At 39.2% G+C, this 19,145-nt stretch overlaps 1 protein-coding gene across 1 annotated transcript in view; it reads right to left on the reverse strand.

The window, feature by feature from the left end:
• Positions 1 to 19,145, reverse strand: part of LOC149229450 (cystathionine gamma-synthase 1, chloroplastic-like) — an 80,546-nt gene that overhangs the window by 13,903 nt on the left and 47,498 nt on the right. The window contains exons 7-8 of the mRNA XM_089378653.1: positions 19,057 to 19,143; positions 18,636 to 18,743 (exon numbers count right to left, since the gene is read on the reverse strand). Coding sequence (XP_089234779.1) covers positions 18,636 to 18,743; positions 19,057 to 19,143 — 195 coding nt within the window. The remainder of the gene's footprint in view (positions 1 to 18,635; positions 18,744 to 19,056; positions 19,144 to 19,145) is intronic.

The raw sequence follows: 19,145 nt of genomic DNA on the forward strand, positions 1-19,145 counted from the left end.
TCTTTCATATATTGAAACCTCGGTCTTTGGCCTCACTGTGGATCTCAACACTGACTAGAAGAATCTCATCTTAGGAGTAACTGCTACAGCTTCCTCCTCTGCAGCGTCAACCTCAGGCTCACTAACATCTCCATCATCTATATTTCTTCTTCTTGTTACTGCATCCAATCTAGCTTACATCTGTTGCACAGCATCCATTACTTCAGCGTTTGCAATAGGTCGTCCTCGTCCTCTTCCAACTCTGAAAGCCATATTAACTTTCCTTCTCCTGCTTCTGAGATTCAATTCAGTGTCCACTGGTTGCTCTGATACCACTAATGATCGCTTGGGTGCAAGCGATATGGACAAGCGACCGAAACCTGATATAATTTCTTCTAACACGGAGTGGATTTCTCCTTCTTCTTCTGTTGGGATATCAGTCATCTATTGCTAGATTGACTGTTATAACACTGATTGTTATAACAATTCCCTTTTCTCCTTCATATAACCATTCTTCCCTTTTAAATCACCCCAACCTTTGTTATCGATGCAATTTTATTACACAGAGTCCCTTCTCCTCTATCGGGACTATAATTCCCTAGGAATTATAGTAATACACTATCGTTGCTTTTAAAACAAGGAAAATGCGTTTAAAACGCAATATATACACAAGCGGAGGGCTTTCGTTCCAAAGGAACGAAAATACACTATCAGCGCTTTAATACCACTATAGTGTTAATTCTAAAAAATTACACTATCGGCGCTTTAATTTCAAGAAGTGTGTTTAGCGCAATTAACACTATTGGCGGTAACCATTGGCCCTTCCCATGTTCCTTTCCCCGACTCGATAAACACGTAGTGTTATCGGAGATCGCAATCGACGCCTCCAATGCTCCCAATGCTAGGCTCCTCCCGCTTCGATCTGGCGATGTGATAACAATCGCAGACGCAACAACCTTTCAACTCTTCCCTATAGTGTTCGGGTCCGGACTGTCGGAGTTTCTGACTTCGGTAGTTTTAGTTCTATCCCACTCCCACTCAGCGATGCGATAAAGGTCTCGGACCCGACGAGGGTATAGTCCAGTTCCCCGACTCGATAACACGTAGTGTTATCGGAGATCGCAATCGACGCCTCCAATGCTCCCAATGCTAGGCTCCTCCCGCTTCGATCTGGCGATGCGATAACAATCGCAGACGCGACAACCTTTCAACTCTTCCCTATAGTGTTCGGGTCCGGACTGTCGGAGTTTCTGACTTCAGTAGTTTTAGTTCTATCCCACTCCCACTCAGCGATGCGATAAAGGTCTCGGACCCGACGAGGGTATAGTCCAGAGATGATAATATTTCAGGTCTGGAACTCTGCTCCGGCTAAGTAATTTCACAATTTCTCTGTGTAAAATAGAGTTTTGCCCGCGGAACTCTGTAAAGCAAATAAAGAAGCCAAACTCGCCAATATGAGGGAAACACAGGTTAAAGGTTTCAACCGCCACGTTAATTGAAAACTTTAGACCAAATCATTGATATAAAACTCAGAAGAAAAGAACCCAACGGATACACGCATACAATTACCAGTTTAACAGAGAACCATCAATTCAGATGCACAGAGAGAGATTTTGAAGATGACAATGTCTCCGGGATCGACTTACACAGAGAAGTCCCATTATTTCCCTTTATAAATAATAGATAAAGCCCTCTTGGTCCTTATCCCAAACAAAAGCATGCCAATTACATAAAGCGATTTAAAGAAATTATCCATAAAGCTTACTATAGCCTATACAAAAAGCGATTATTACAACATGATTTTATTCTTAATTCTATCATTATCTTAAACAAGAAAAGCATGGAAATTGATGGCTAAAGGACCCCACTCCTTTGCCTGTAGATTTTTTTTTTGGAATAAGTTTGAAGATTTTCCCCTCCAAGTCACATGCTCTGCATCATCCCCGCCAAAGAATGCCCTTGCAATCATCAACATTCCATTCATCCCCACCAAACAGATAAATATTTAAAAGCAAATACTCCCAAGGACGCTAAGGACACCTTGACCAATCTGTGAGGAGGGTCCACTGTACACGAATCATCCAGTTGAGCTCTCAGTTAGGGTGACTAAAGTCTCAAAGATATGCCTAGGTGATCTAGATGTTGAGCATCTCCAAAGATTGATTGACTTCTGATATCAACTGGAAGGAGATGGTGAGATTGTCGAGGGCAAGGAGACTGTAATGGTAACCATCATCTGCTTGCCACAAGAAGGACCTTCCAACTTTGGTCCATTCATTACCAGTTTGTGCACACAATGACATTTGTGGACCATCTTCAATGACTTCAAAGGGTTGCTTCTACAGAAAAAAGGATTAAGGAACTCATGAACCAACAGAGGAGATTTTTTGGAGCATATGCAATAAAACATGAGAGCAAGGCACCCATGCAAACAAAGTCGAAAGCACAGGAGCCAGCAGTAGAATGGACAGTAGAAAAAGAATGTCAAATGCTACAAATATCAGAAGAATATGGCAAGGAGCAATCCAGTGATACTGCCGAAAACATTGAGGAGCATGTGTATGTTGCTGCCCTACTTGCCTCTAATGATGAAGATTCTTCATGTATAAACAGTGCAACTACTAGGCACATGACTGTATGCAAGAAGCCATTTTCATACTTAAAGAATCAAGTGGCAACCCAGTGATCTTGGCTAACAAAAATGTGTTGCCCATGTTTAGAAATGGTCACATCCCTATTATTTTTCATGATGGTAAGAGAAGATTGACCGGTCCAGTTCTTTCTGTACCAACAATGGGTAAGAATTTGCTTTCTATGGATCAAATTTCATTTGTAAATGTAATGTCCCCGACCACTTAGGCAGCATATGACAAACTCTGCAAGCCTAACATGGTTCCCATAGGTTAAGGCAGGTAAAATTTAATAAGGGGGAAAGTGAAAAGTCACTTTAATTTTATGAAGTGAAAATATTATGAAGTGACTTTATAAAAAAATTAAAAGGGTAAAAATGGCGGCAAAAGCTACTAGGCACATGACTATATGCAAGAAGCCATTTTCATACTTAAAGAATCAAGTGGCAATCCAGTGATCTTGGCTAACAAAAATGTGTTGCCCATGTTTAGAAACGGTCACATCCCTCTTATTTTTCATGATGGTAAGAGAAGAATGACCAATCCAGTTCTTTCTGTACCAACAATGGGTAATAATTTGCTTTCTATGGATCAAATTTCATTTGTAAATGTAATGTCCCTGACCACTTAGCTAGCATATGACAAAGTCCGCTAGCCTAACATGGTTCCCATAGGTTAAGGCAGGTAAAATTTAATAAGGGGTCAAGTGAGAAGTCACTTTCATTTTATTTAGTGAAAATATTATAAAGTGACTTTATAAAAAAATTAAAAGGGTAAAAATGGCAGCAAAAGTGGCAACAAGTTTAAAAAGATAAAAGTGAGGAGTCTCTCCTCATTTTTTCACTTGCATTTTGAGGAAAAGAGCTCTTGGAGAGATTTGGAGAAGATGCTTAGGATTTGGGAAACCCTAGCCGCCATAGCTAACTTCGGTGTTGAAACTAGACACCCTAGTTGGTTCAAGAAAGTGAGATCACTCAGATTTCACCATTGTGCTTCAATTGAGTAAAGGATTTGCAGAAGTTACTGAGGTAAAGAGGTCTTATCAGTGGATTTTATCTATACTGATAATGTGTTTTCTATATATTTTTTCTCACAAGTGACAACCGTAGCCAAATTTTGAGATTCATAATGTTGGAAGCTAAGTCACATGACACGAAGACGTGAGACACGGAGGACACATAAATAGGAGTATTCGACACGAGACATAGCAACCCCGGAAACAAGACACGAGGGACACGTTTTATATATATATATATATATAAAATACTAAAATATAGTTCCTAATCCATATGAAGTCACTGATCCATATTAAGTCACTGAAATATAGAATTAGTTTATTAATTTACTACATCAATGATGTTCATTGCTCACAGTGCAATGTTCATTCTTTAATCCTCATGTTATTAACTTATTAAATAGATTGAGAACCAAATCGAGGATCTCAACAGGGGCATTCTGCATATTGCACATATGACATCAGACACAGATATTTTCTTTCTCGACAGTTCTAGCTCTCTTGTTGACTAGTATATGAATCTGACTTACTCAAGTTGCACATCTTGAAAAATGTGGGCAATTGCAAGACAAACTCAACTAGGTAGAGCCCTATATATTTAAGTCAACTCTTTGTAGCCATTGAAATTTGCAATTAAAACAATAAATGGCTATATATGCATGCTTTCTTCATTTGGTCAAACTTGGAGATATGCAAGGAGTCGAAAAATGTTTTGAAGAGTGGGAATTCGATGGCCTAAGTTATGATATCATAGTGCCCAGTGTACTAATTGATGCCTATATCACAAAAGGAATGATTGAAAAGGCAAGCCACAAAGTCTTTCTTGAACATGATTTAGAAAAATGAGGAAAACCAAATTTCAAAACATCGGAAATCTTTGTGGATGGATATTTAGAGAACAAGCAAATGAATCGAGCTATAGAGACAATGAAGAAAGCTATTTAAACAATTAAAAATCGTGAATGGCAGTTGACACATGAAAAGGCTCTTGAATACATTGATACAAATTATAAAATGCTAACCTGGCCCCCACACACTCAAAAACAAGAAATTTAAGCCCCAAAGCACGAGCTCCATAACAATGAACGCTATTATCTACAACCCAAGTCGATGTAAAGTTGACATTTGGGAATCGCTACAGGAACTTCCAACATAACACAACGACTCTAGTGAGCTTTGACAACAAAAAATGATCAAAAAACCAAAAAAATGAACCATGCACGGGCTTTATGAGTGGATTTTTGTGGGACACATGTCCTAAGGGGCAAAAACGTGAGGGCACGTTTTTGCCACATCGAAAACTCGTGTCACGATTGGAGCACACAATAAAAAACATTTTGGACACGTTTTAGGTCATATTTCGTGTCCGACACGTGAAATACGGGACACGTGACCCTGAGGGACGTGTCCTATGACTTAGGTTGGAAGAGTTCCCATCAACAAGGACGAGTTTCCACATCTATTTTCCGGTGGGTTCATGTAGCAAATGGGTCCAGCACACTCTTCTTGAAGTTGGTCGAGTTCCCTATTCATTTGAGACAAGTTTTCTCTTACCAGAAGTTATTCTTATTGCTGGTCGTGGGTCATCTATTCAACTGGACGTATTCTGTGCACAAAGACAGCGTCTTTCCTTGCTGAAGTTGAGTTCCTGAGATACATGCAGAGGTGACAGTATTTCTCAGATTGAAGGCAGTGTTTTAGAGAGTCACTCCAGACTTGAGGAGGGCCGAGTTTACAGTTCTTTGGTTGGCCAAGTATCATCCTTCCCCTCAGGCTGAGTTATCTTCATTCTATTGAATGAGATTGCGATGGGTGGAGGTCGAGATCCCTTGGTAGCTAAGCAAATCGAAAGTTGAGATAATGGTCTATAAAGGTTGTGTGTATAAGCTTGCAGTGTTAGTTTTTGTAGCATCAGATGTGTTGATGGAAAAGCTAGAATCCATAAATCATTTCTAGAAATTCCACCTAGAAATGACTTAATTAGATTATTAACCTATTTTTTTATGTTTCCTAAAGTCTAAACTGAAGAAAACAGGTTGATCAATCAGAATTAATTAAGTCAAGGTGAGAATAGTCTAGAAACTCACACAGATTGACTTCAAGATGATTCTAGCCCTTGATTAAGTTTTAATCTTGGTTGTTGGTTCTCCAATAAAGGATTATAAGAAAAAGTCGATGGACACTTGAAAAATACGCCAGAGACTCTTGGAGAATTAGATTTCCAGAGTAGCAGCAGTCAGTTGTCGGAGAGTGTGTATATGCTTGCAATGTTAGATTTTGTAGCATCAGATGTGTTGGTGGAGAAGCTAGAATGCATGAGATCTCCAAAACCCATAAATCGTTTCTAGAAATTCCACCTAGAGATGACTTAATTAGATTGTTAACCCTTTTTTTTAATGTTTCCTAAGTCTAAACTTAGGAAAACAGGTTAATTAATCAAAATTAATTAATTCAAGATGAGAATAGTCTAGAAACTCACACGGATCGACTTCAAGATGATTCTAGCCCTTGATTAAGTTTTAATCTTGGTCGTTGGTGCTCCAACATAGGATTATAAGAAGAAGTCGATGGGCACTTGGAGAATACACCAGAGACTCTTGGAGAATTAGATTTTCCAGAGTAGCAGCAGTCAGTTGCCGGAGAGTTCGAGCATCAGTGAGGAAGCAGAGTCAGTGAGGGGCAGAGACAGTGATATGGAGGAAGTTTTCCAAATCCGAAGAGGCAACAGCAAGAGGCCAAGTTATTCCCAGTGAGGCAGCACAGAGGACTACGCAGTTGCTTCAGAAGAGCAATTCGATTTGGTTGGAGGAAAATTCGATTCAGCATCCAGAGGCCATGAAAGTCTTCTAGGCGGTCGGAGAATCAGTTTTTTCAGTAGAAACAGGCAGAACGACTTCATCAGAGGCAATCTTGTGCTAGACGTCCATGAGTTTGTGCAAGCATTGGGCAAAAATTGACGCAGAGGGTCCAAGAGGATGAGTTTTCCGAGGTAGAGTTGTGTCGGGATTGCTTGTGGAGGAAGGGAAACTCTTAAGATAATTTTGGCCAAATTTTCCTGTTGTTTGGATTGCCAATTGGGCATCCACAAAAATTGACGCAGAGGGTCCAAGAAGATGAGTTTTCCGAGGTAGAGTTGTGTCGGGATTGCTTGTGGAGGAAGGGAAACTCTTAAGATAATTTTGGCCAAATTTTCCTGTTGTTTGGATTGCCAATTGGGCATCCATAGATTGTACTCGGATTTCACTATTGCATAATAATAAAACCCTCAACTGTTGCACCGGTTTTCCCAAGTTGGGTTTTTCCGACATTTGTCCAAAAATAACAGTGTCATATTTTTCTGTGTCCTAGATTTTCTCAGTTTCTAGCGCTATTTTCCATAGTAGACAACAAATAAATTGTTAAATAAATTAACAATTAGAAAATTAATTTTCAGTTGTTGTGATAGAATAAAATTTTCACATGGTATCAAAGAGTAAGTGATCAGTCAAGAAGCTCAAAAGTAGAGAAGGGAATTTCATTGTTCAGTGGGAACAACAGGCCGAAATTCCTAGAGTCTGCGCAGTTCATTGACAGGCACGGGAATTGTTGGGGCAGAAATTTGATTTTCAGTTGCAGGTTGGCAAAAAAGTCAAGTTGCCCGAGAGAGTGATTCCAACAATCAAAAGTAGCAGCAACAGCTCAATTTTTCGCTACGCAGATTCCTTAGTTGGACACAACGGGTTTTGCAGCAACAGAATCAACATCGTGTGGAAGAAAAATTCCACACACAGAGGAAGATTTCTCTCAAAGGGTTTCCAGCCAAGAAAACTGATTTTCCGAGTTGCAGGTGGCAATAGTAGCTAGCAGATCCTACGCATCCCAGGAGGGAGTCTGAGTAGCAGAGCAGTAGTCGGGCAAAGGAAGAGGGAGTTTACAGATCAGATTCAGATATGGCCACAACAAGGCTTAAAGATCAAGATAGGTTGGATGGAGCTTCCAACTACGTCATCTAGAAGGATAGGATGTTCTTCCTTCTAGATGAATATGAACTGAAAGCCTACATAGATAATGTGGTAGCAGTTCCCTAGGATCTGAATCAACTCAAAGAATACAGGAAGATGGCGAGGGCAAAGCAATTGATCTTGGATGGAGTCTGAGATCATATAGTCTCACATGTGGCCAATAAAGCTATAGCCAAAAAGGTTTGGGAAGCTCTCTCCATGCTATATCAGAGTACTTCTAAGCAGCGGAAGGTGTTCCTAGAAGAAAATCTCAAATGCATCAAGATGCAGAAGGGAGAAGACATAGATACGTTCCTCACCAGGATTCAGTAGGTCCGAGATCAACTTGCAGTTGTTGGGGCAGCACCTCAACCATCATAGCTAGTACGGTTGGCACTAAACACTGTTTCAAAGGATTGGCAAGCCTTCGTCCAAATTATATTGGGCAGAGACAAGCTACCTAGATGGGACAGGATGTGGACCAATTTGTAGCAAGAGGAAATGGGGCAAGCTTTGCTTAAGAGCTCCATCAGTGGCAACAGCGGATTGAAACGTGTTAAGAAGGAGAATGTGGTCATAGCATCAAAGGGTCCCAGTCAGGGGTAGGGGGAGCAGAAGAAGAAGAAGAAGAAGAAAGACTTGTCAAAGGTCAAGTGCTTCAAGTGTGGCAAGTTTGGCCACTACAGTACCCAGTGTCCTCTCAGAAAGAAGGACAAGTAGGAGAAGTAGGACCAACAGGCAGCATCTGCGAAAATAGACAATTTTCCTCTAGGCTAAACGAAGAGTTTGTTATGTTCGCAGATATACCTCCAGGAGTGAGGTGGGGTGATTTGTTGTTGTAGCCCCAAAGAGCTACAGAGAGTGGGCAGGGTCCTTGAGGAGTCCACCTCATGGATCATTACCTGGCTACGAGGGCCCACATTATTCAGTAGCGGGATGGATAAGTGGTAGTTGATGCAGTCAGTACGAGAGTGACAGTTGCAAACTAGTAGCAATGAGAGGATGAGGAGCGCAGAGTAGTGTTGACATCAGAGCAGGTGGCTCAGTGCAGAGTTGGCAGCAACGCAAATTCTTCAATGATAGTGCAGATGCTAGTAGCAGTTAGGACTCGAGAGACAGATGCATCACACTAAACACAGTTGATTTAGTATTTTGGATGCTTCTCAGTTGCAGTAGTTGCATTTGCAGCAGTAATAGATGAAAGAGAGTTGTAGTGCAGATGTGCAGAGTTGGCAGCAATACAATAGTGTCAGCAGCAGCACAAATGCAGCATCAAAGTTGCGCAGTGGTTGGTGAGCAACAGTGGTCAGACATCAACAACGTGACAGAAGATGATACAGAGACAAAGTGTTGTAGCAAGGTGTGCAGCACTAGAACACAATCCTTGATAAGAGGGAGTGTTAGTTTTTGTAGCATTGGATGTGTTCTAGCCACGAAATTTGGTGGAGAGACTAGAATGCATGAGATCTCCAAAACCCAGAAATCGTTTCTAGAAATTCCACCTAGAGCTAGCCCTTGATTAAGTTTTAATCTTGATTGTTGGTGCTCCAACAAAGAATTATAAGAAGTTGATGGGCACTTGGAAAATACACCAGTGACACTTGGAGAATTCGATTTTCCAAAGTAGAAACAGTGAATTGCCGGTGAGTTCGAGCTTCAGTGAGAAAGCAAAGTCAGTGAGCGGCAGAGGCAGTGATCTGGAGGAAGTTCTTAGTTTTCCATATCCGAAGAGGCAGCAGCAAGAGGCCGAGTAGTTCCCAGTGAGGCACCGCAGAGGACTACGCAGTTGGTTCAGAAGAGCAATTTGATTCGGCTAGAGGAAAATTCAATTCAACTTCCAGAGGCCAGGAAAGGCTTCGAGCGGACCAGAGAATCAGTTTCCTCTGTAGAGACAAGCAAAACGACTTCATCAGAGGCAATTTCGAGCTAGACGTCCAAGGTTTTGTGCAAGCACTGCACAGAAACTGACACAGAGGGTCCAGGAGGACAAGTTTTCTGAGGTAGAGTTGTGTTGGGATTGCTTGTGGAGGAAGGGCAATTCCCTTAGATATTTTTGGTCATATGTTTTTGTTGTTTGGATTGCCAGCTGGGCATCCATAGATTGTACTCAGATTTCAAGATGTCATATTTTTATGTGCGCTAGATTTTTCTCAGTTTCCAGCGCTACTTTCTTCTACAGTTTATTTGTAAAAATCAGTGTGAATTATTTGATATTTTTCATAGCAGACAACGGATAAATTGTTAAATAAATTAACAATTAGAAAAATAATTTCCAGTTGTTGTGATAGAATGAAATTTTCACAGGCAGAGGCCAATTTATGAGAGCTGGAGCACACTTAATGCATGCCCACTATACTTGCTGGGTGTAGATGGGGACGAATTTATACATGTTGCTGAGCCAAATCCTGGAGTCTACACTGCTGGAAGTGACTGATAAAGACTGATATATATAGCTGTGTTCTCTTGGAAGAAAACTGATACTCAGAGAGTTGTTTTGCATGAGAAAACATACCAGGTTCCCTTGTTCTTATTACTCACTGTGTGTATTCCCGTTAAGTGATTTATAAAACTTCCTATGCTTAGATTTATTCTCCCTAATATTTATATCAGCACTGTATATTTTCTTGAGTTCATTGTATATCAGTCTAGAGTGTTTTTGAAACTTTCTTATGGCTTGCAATAGTCACTGTCTATGCATTTGAATTAAACTATAAAAATTTACGCCTACAGTAGCACTTCTTCAAACTATTTAACAAAAAGACTCCACTGGAAATTTGTACACATTCTGAAAAATACAGTCGTCATTTTGGGAGAATTTCTAAGTGAGAATTTTACATTAAACCACCATATTGTACAATTCAAAGATGGAAAAATGTCTCATGAAAAATAAGAATGATGATGTCATTTCAATAGGCAACAGGGATAATGGGCTATACAAACTTTCCCTGATCTCATTCTGCAAATGTATCTGAGATAATTCATAGGTTAAAGATATTGCTTAAATGAATGGGGCATTTGGGTTATGAGTCATGACTGTCTCGAGATGTTGCATAGGTTAGTTGTTAGGCTACCTTATTTTACATCTGATAACTTCACTTGTAAAACATGTTTCTATAGTAAACAACATAAACAGAAATTTGATAAAATCCCAGCACAGGGAGCACAAGGACTTCCAGACATTGTACATTCAGATATACGTAACCCAATGATGGTACAGTGGCTTGGGGCAGCTCAGTACTTTATCACATTCACTAATCATTATACAAGGAAGGTTTGGCTGCACTTCCTAAAATGAGAATGTCAGGCCTTGGAGACTTTCAAAACATTCAACATTGGAATAGAGATAATGTGGTAGGCAGAGAAAAGCATCAAGGACAGACACTGAAGGATACAGTTGCAATGAGTTTACAGAATTCTGCAAGCAGAATGGATTTTGGAGAGATATTGTACCTTATACTCCAGAAAAGAATTCTGTTGCAGCTCGGAAAAACAGAACATGACTGAAAAGGCTAAGCAAAGGGTGTACACAAACGACTTCCTTGACTTTTTATGCATTGAAGGAGTTCCCACAGTTGATTTTCTTATCAACAGAAGTCACAGTGTGGCAGTAGCAGGAAAGACACCAAAGAATGTTTGAACAGGGAAGAAGCCCAGCATAGCACAAACCAAAGTGTTTGGTTTGACTTGCTATACCTTAATCCCTAAATGGAGACAAAATTTTGATGATAAAAGTGCAAGGACAACCTTTCCTAGTTATTTCCTCGAAAGCACTGCTTACAGAATCTATCATCCAGCCACCAAGAAAGTTGAGGTTACCCAGAATGTAATCTTAAACGAAGGTAGGACAATCTCAACTTGGGTAAGATATTGGAGGATGTTGAGCTTTGACTTGAATGCAGATATGGGGACTTCTCAATCCTCTTCCCCACCTTCCCACTCAGATGTGTTATTAAGCCTGTATATACTGACTGATGAATCATGATGCTAATCATGTGGTGGAAAGGAATCATACTTAGGAACTGGTGTACTTAACTAAGGATAAGTTAGCCATTTGGTGCAGATGGGCCTTCAGGATTGATTTTTGACCTGATAGTATAATGGACAGATACAAGGCCAGGCTTGTAGCCAAAGGCTATGCGCAAAAGTATGGGATAGATATTAGACTATGAGGAGACCTTTTCACCTGTGGCAAACATGAATTCTATCTGGGTGGTGTTTGCATTGGCTATTCAACATAGTTGGGACATTAATCAATTGGATGTCAAATCAGCATTCCTCAACAGTACATTAGCCAAGGAAGTTCATGTGGAGCAGCCCTCTGATTTTGCTGAGACTAAGGAGGACTTGGTATGTAGGCTAAGGAAGGCCCTGTGCAATTTGCAGCATGGCTTGTGAGATCTACTTCAGAGAGGAACCTTTATGTAAAGGCCCATGATTCCCAATATGCTATTGTTGTTTTGTATTTCGATGGTATAAATGTTACTGGGAGCCATCTACAAAATGTCGACAACTTGAAGGCATACATAAAGAAGACATTCAAGATAACTGGTATGGGTTTTTATTATTTTCTTGGTGTTGAGGTCAAACAGAAACAAGCCAGTGTACTTCCCAAAGTAAGCATGCTGGAGAAATTCTACCGTGCTTTCAAATGCAGGATTGCAAACCATACCCAATCCTATGGATACAGGGGTTAGATTATCATCCTATAATAACCTCCCACCCACTCGAGGGGTTTTGAACCAGGTCTCCATATTAATACAAGCCCCACTCATGTGCTAGTCCTGGGTGATTTTGACAGCATAGATACACCCCTCATAGTGCAATGGCTTGGTCAAAGGGACAGTTGTAAGTTTCGATTAGCAGTATTTCCCAAAAAAGAATATCAGCCTATAGTGATGAGGATCCCATTAATCCTAATTTATACAGGTAGCTGATAAGTAGTCTCACTTATGCAAGGACTACTCCCAGACATTTCCTTTACCATTGGGTTATGTTACAGATTCATCCCTTACCCACGACAGTCACACTAGAAGAGTGCCAAGGGATTGTGAGGTACCTAAAGGAGACCATCTACATGCTATCCTAAGATGACCTTAACCGCTGTCTATTAGCAGCTCATAGAAACCTCGTTGCAATATCCTTAATTGTTGTCATGATGCCACATTGCTGTAGATGACAGCGTGGCCTAATTAAGGACAGTTTGTGCATATTTGAGTGGGCTGAAGATGACTGTCATCTTGCCCTAACCAGACCTTAAATTGCAGTGCTAGGTGGAAGGTTGAAAGAAGTTTATGCAGCCTGTGGGAGCAAGTGAAGACAAGCTACAGTCTTGGGTATAGGATCTAGGTGACTAATGCAGTCATGGATGGAGCAGAGATTCTACAAGTTACAGCTAGCTGCTTTGCTAGGCTGCAAGCCATAGCAAGCAGCTAAGGCTGTTCCATGACAGTGATGATAGTTGCAGCATATTAGATGCAGTATATTGGGTGCAGCATAATATAAAGAAGTGCAGCACAGTGACAGTGGTGCAGCATAATGATGTGATAGGTGACACGCTGCAGCATGATGGGGGCAGCATGATGGGGGCAGCATGGTGCAGTATGGTGCCGCATATAAAGAAGTGCAGCACAATGGATGCAGCATGATGCAGCACAGTAATAATGGCACAGCATGGTGCAGCACAGTGATGATGGGCATGGATGTATAGCAGCAGCATGATGATGATGTATTGCAGTGCAATGATGAGGTGCAACTTAGTGATGGGAGCAGCATAGTGATGAGAGCAGCTCAGTGATTGAGTGCAGCACAGTGATGGGTGCAGCATGGTGATGGAGTCACCTTGTAGGATCAGTTGAAGCAGTATGTCTTCACTGGAGTTCAGATCAGCTGCCTCATGTGTTATCTTCATAGAGAAGATCTCTGCTCTTATTTTGATAAGTCAAAATGTTGACTTCTGATGTATATGTACTATCTCTCTCTCTGCTGAACTATTGAAGAACATAAGAAGAATTGATCAAGGGTTTCCCCACATTGGGGTTTGTCCCTGGCTGGCGCCACATCTTGTGTCCTCTTGTCTTGGCTTGTTTTCTGCGATTTATGTTTATGTTCTATCTGCATTTTACTATCATGCTAAATGTGATTGCTAATCTGGAATTGATATTGAGCTAATATGGAAAATTGAAGTAAATTTGCTCTCAGCATAGAACATACCTAAAATTAACAGACATGCTATGCTTTTTCTATCTTATGTTAGTGCTTAGAGGGTGATATTAATAACAAAGATCCCTATATAGATCCAGACGTAGTGACAAAGATACCTCTGGATATTAATGCTTAGAGGGTGATATTAATGACAAAGATCCTGATTTTCCAACAAGACTAAAAAATTAAACATTTCTCGTGGTGGCAAGAGGCCCAAGCATTAGCAATAGATAATAGATTTACTTGTCTTTTCTAGTTTCTAATAGTTTTTACTAACTATTGATTCTTTCATATTTATTATGATATTTTTTTAAACAATATATGACAATTTAAGTTTGAAGTTTGAAGTTGGCAATTATAACTCATTAGTAATGAATTATGAATATGATGTTTCATGAAAGTTGAAAGTTGTTTCCTTTCATTTCATTTTATAACATTTCATTTCATGTTAGATATTATTTGTTGTAATGGTTACACTTACCTTACAAGTATAGCTTGAGTGATCAATGATGATAAATGTTATATATTGAATTTTGAAAGCTTGAAACTTTAAAATTGATGCATCATAAGACTCAATATGTTGTATGTTACTATGTTACTAACTTGTTGACGTGGTTGATGTAGATTATAACTTCTAGATGATTGTTGTTATATGGTTCAATCTACGTTTTTTATATCTAATTCATCATTCTAAATGTTTTTGTTGACATATATGCATCAAAATATAAAATATATATCTATATATATATATATATATATATATATATATAAACGCTCCAGGATTCGCTCCCAAACCGGGAGCTTCTGAAAATGTCGCTCCCACTCAATGCCTTAAAAACCAGAACCAGTGACCGGACCGGTCCACCTAATGAACCGGGTTTCGAACCGGAACCAATCGAACCGAGACTGGTCAAGTCTAAACGAACCGGTTTAAAAAAATACATTAAATAATTAATTTGTAATGAAAAAACACTATTTTTAAAATTTAAAACCATGATTCCAAGCCAATAGAAACAAAATATGCAAAGGTTTGCTCATCTATATACCATGTAAAGGTGAATATATCAAAATGGCATCGAGTGCAATACATATCTGCAACAAAATACTTGATCAATGAGACTCTAAATGGCCTCCAAAGTCCGCAAACAATGCACTAAGCTATGGGGTCACTGAACTACTACAAGTCTACATATCAGTGATCAACAACATGATCACTCCTCATCATGATCAAACTCATCACCACTACTAGACAAGAGATCATCAACATGAGCTACATAAAGAATATGCCTTTGAGTTTGAGGACTCCTAAAACTCCTCTACAACTTTAACAGTAGTAGCAAAAATAGATATCAAAACTACAAATCACTAATCAACATGGTCACTCATGAAACTCATCATTGATTCAATGCTACTAGAAATACATAAACATCATCAACAAGAGATACATGAACATCATCTAGCTCAAAGTCTTCGGACTTGGATTGCTCAACCTTATAACATGATAGAAATTGAAAAGGTTTAACATTCCTAACCAATGATTTTGGTTTGAGTGAAGGGTTCATCTCCTCAACCTTATAATGTGGTAGAAAAAGATTAGCATGCCTAACCAGTTGTTTTCCCTTGGGTGCAAGGTGCATTCTTGTTAAGGCCATGGTAGAGGAGTTCAACAATCAGTACCACCAATATCAACAAAGTTCAACAATCAATGCCACCACAATCAAGGTTCTTAAAGGGCTTCATGCTCTTGATCAAATGCCAATCTCATACCCTCACGCATGATAGAATCAAATGGAAACATTGCAAACCCCCAAACCATGAAATCCTGAAAACCATTAAGTCTGCTGAATTTTGAGTGAAATCTAAAATTCTAGTTTCTCCCTATTAAATCCAATGAGGTCGAAACCACTCTCAAACATCCCAAGTCATTTCATGGTAATGTTAAAAATTTAAGTAAAAGGATGAAAATGAAAATTAAAGGAAATGTCACTTTTACTTTAAGAATTTAGGGTAGGCATGTTTTTCTTGGAGGGACTATTTTTGGAGGAAAACGACCCCAAACTTCCCTCAAAACGGCTTCAAAACTCACAAAAATGCATTTTGTGGGGGTTATAGTTGCCCTGGCAATAAACCGGTCGGTTTAGGACAAAACTAGCCGGTTTGACCACAAGCCCGCTGGTTCCACCCTAAACCGGCTGGTTAGGACCGGTTAGGGCAAAAAAAAGGCGAAATGAGGAGGTAAAACGGGTTTTTAAGCTGGTTTGACCCGCTAGGCTTGCTAACCGGCCAGTTTGACCAGTTACCAGTTCAGACCAGCCGGTTTTTAAACACTGCTCCCGCTCCCATTTTCGCTCCTGCTCCCAAGTAACCTTGGACTAGACAACGACAAGGGTGAAAATGTGCCTTTGTGGGATTAGAAACTTTGGCAAAGGCCTGAGGGTATAAGACGTCCACTCTTTAACAACTAACCCAGACCCCATTGGCAATAAATTTTATTATATTCTGTGGTGTATAGTATTGTGATATATTTATTTAGTGTTATGCTATATAAAATATACATTATGTTATTGAATATATTATAAAATATTGATTTTTATTTTTTAAGGGTAAAAACCCAAATTTGAGGGTAAAACTCATGGCCCTGTTGATTTTGTAGCTTTGGAAGGTCTTCTACTTAGGCTTATGTCTAGCATGCAGGAGAGAAGTCCTCTTTAGGTGGGTTGTTTGAGAAGTCCTCTTTAGGTGGTTGTTTGAGAGGAGAAATTAATATGATCTCCTACCTAATTTTTAACTTGGGAAAAAATACATTAATTAATAATTTAATTAATGTTGACTTTGGGCTAATGTTTAACTAAGAATAATTAATTAATTAAGTGACTTAGATCTAATCTACACCATTGATCAAAACAAGCTAAAAAATTATCCTAACCCTCAATCACTTTGGAGATCTGGGATTTGGCCCATGGAGAAATTACAAAGAGAGCCTATGCGGGTGGATGAAAACACATTATATTGCTATTGTTGAGAGAGTGATTGTTCAAGGAGTGACAGACGCCACGACTAAACAGAAGGGAAAAGGATTGCAGCAAGGGAATTTCAGGACCAAATTTTAGGGAGACCGAGTCTAGGAGAGAGGCTACATCACTGAAGAGGAGGACTGATTTCTGGAGGGAGACTGAAATATCCAAGGGCCGATTTTGGTCTAGTGCACTTGGGCTGTATGAAGGGAGAAAGAGGGGGCCAAGTTAACTAGCAGATAAGGCTGATTTTCCAGGGCCTAAATCTTCAAGAGGGCTGAGTTCCAGAAGGGCCAAATTCCTTGAGTTCAATTTTCCCGGAGGGGCTGATTTCCAGGTTCCAGCAGTTGTATTTTTTCTTTGTAGTTTCTGTGGGTCTAGGCCCTAATTTCCCTGAGTATTTGTTTTGGGAAAAATTTCTGCTGTAGTGTGATTGATTTTTCTAGTTTATTTCTGCTGCAACCTTAATTTCTGAAAGTTAAAATACTAGTGATTTTATTTTCAGCAGTTTTTAGATTTTATTTAGTAAATAATTTCTGGGTATAAAATATTTGTTGAGATGTAAATAAATCAAATCTGGTATTAGAGATTTAACAGGCCCCCTCCCCAACACTCATGAAGTATAAATAGCATTGTACTTTTATCTATGATTGTGTTAAAAGAAAAGATGAAGCCATCAAAATAAATTGAAATGGAAATGCAAATGCATTGCCTGCATGCTCTGAAATTCTGCATATGCAATCAGAAATAGGCCTTTATCCAAAGGAAATAAATTATGAAAACGACAATACTGGTGAAATTTTAATACAATGCACCAAAAAATAGTACAGTTCCAAAAGAACCAGTTAGCAACAATGAATGATAATAAGCAAAATCTCTGGCAACTGGTTTCATCTATAGAGCATCTGCTGCTTTCAAAAATTTTAAAAGTAATGATTGCCCAATAAAATCTTAGCGACTAACCATCTAAACAAGAATTCATTAAATGTGAACCATGTCACTTTCCTGCATAAAGAAGATTCAAGTTGAACAGATCTCAACGCTTGCAACAAACAGATTTTCTAATATCCACCGCTTTATGTTTTTCTTCTTTCATTAGATTATTACATATCCTCCCATATAATCCAGTAATAATGGATATATCAAGAAGATGATATACTCCAAAGAATAAAAATGCCAATCTCATTGGAAAGACAAGCAAGTAATTAAAGCTATGTTGCACGAAACTTCTAGGAGCCTGACGTTTCGGGCCGTACCCGTACCTGAAACTCCGAAACTTGGTCAAAACTAGACCATCATGTAATCATCTGTGAGAGATAATATAGACTTGTTTTTCCTTCTAAATTGTCATCTATGGGTGGGTCGTATTCCCTTTTTCTTGCAAAGATAATGTGTTATTCACTTATTTATTTATATATATTTTTATATATACATATATGGCGTCTCAGCTGACGTTTCCATTTTTGGGAGGTGACGTTTCTAAATGTACCCGTTTCAGAAACTCCTAAACGTTTTGGCATTTCATGCAACTTAGAATTAAAATAAAACATGTCAGGCTGGCCCTACATTAAAGTTTAAACAACCGCTGAAACCAACACTAGTTTGTTGTGAAACTCTGTCCATGCAAGCCAAAATAATATTAATGTGAACATACTCATACATTGAGCTTCATTGAGCTTTTATGAGAAGGAGAGGGATGGAAAGAAGGTAAAGGTGAACAAACACACTGAATCCGGCCTTATTAATACTAAGTTATGCATCTTTAGGAACTGCCATCCTTACATTCACCAGTGAAAGTTTCAAGGATTACTCGTACCTTTGGATGTGCCTCTAAAGTGTGGGCAATCCTTAAAGCTGTTGAATTTTGTTGCTGTACACGAAGGTGCAGGGTCTTTATGCCACGAAGAATCAAGTACGCTGCATTCTGCTTAAATTTTCAGATTAGCTAACCAAAAGTAGCATGAAAATTTTCCACTTCAAGTAAAACATCTATCCAATTTGATTGTTTCAGAAGAAAGACAGATAACTCTATCCCTAGATTCACTGAACAATGAATCAAAACATGATGTCATTATAGATACTTCCTACTTAATTAACTTGAATTTTTATGTGTCTAACTATTGCTTGCTTTTTGCATTGATTTCTTTAACATCACTTTGTCAATATTCTTCAATATGGGAAAAGAACAACCTATGTTTTTTTATTTTTACTGTCATAGTGAGGATTCGATAACTTACTGGACTTAATACACCTCCCAAGACATTGTGCAAAGCACGTACTGTGCCAATAACCTTGTTTGAACCACTCAAACTGCCTGCAAGAACCT

Source organism: Pinus tabuliformis, chromosome J (genome assembly GCF_031772625.1).
Source record: "Pinus tabuliformis cultivar Carrire ecotype Pingquan chromosome J, CPIR1, whole genome shotgun sequence".
Classification (NCBI taxonomy): Eukaryota; Viridiplantae; Streptophyta; class Pinopsida; order Pinales; family Pinaceae; genus Pinus; species Pinus tabuliformis.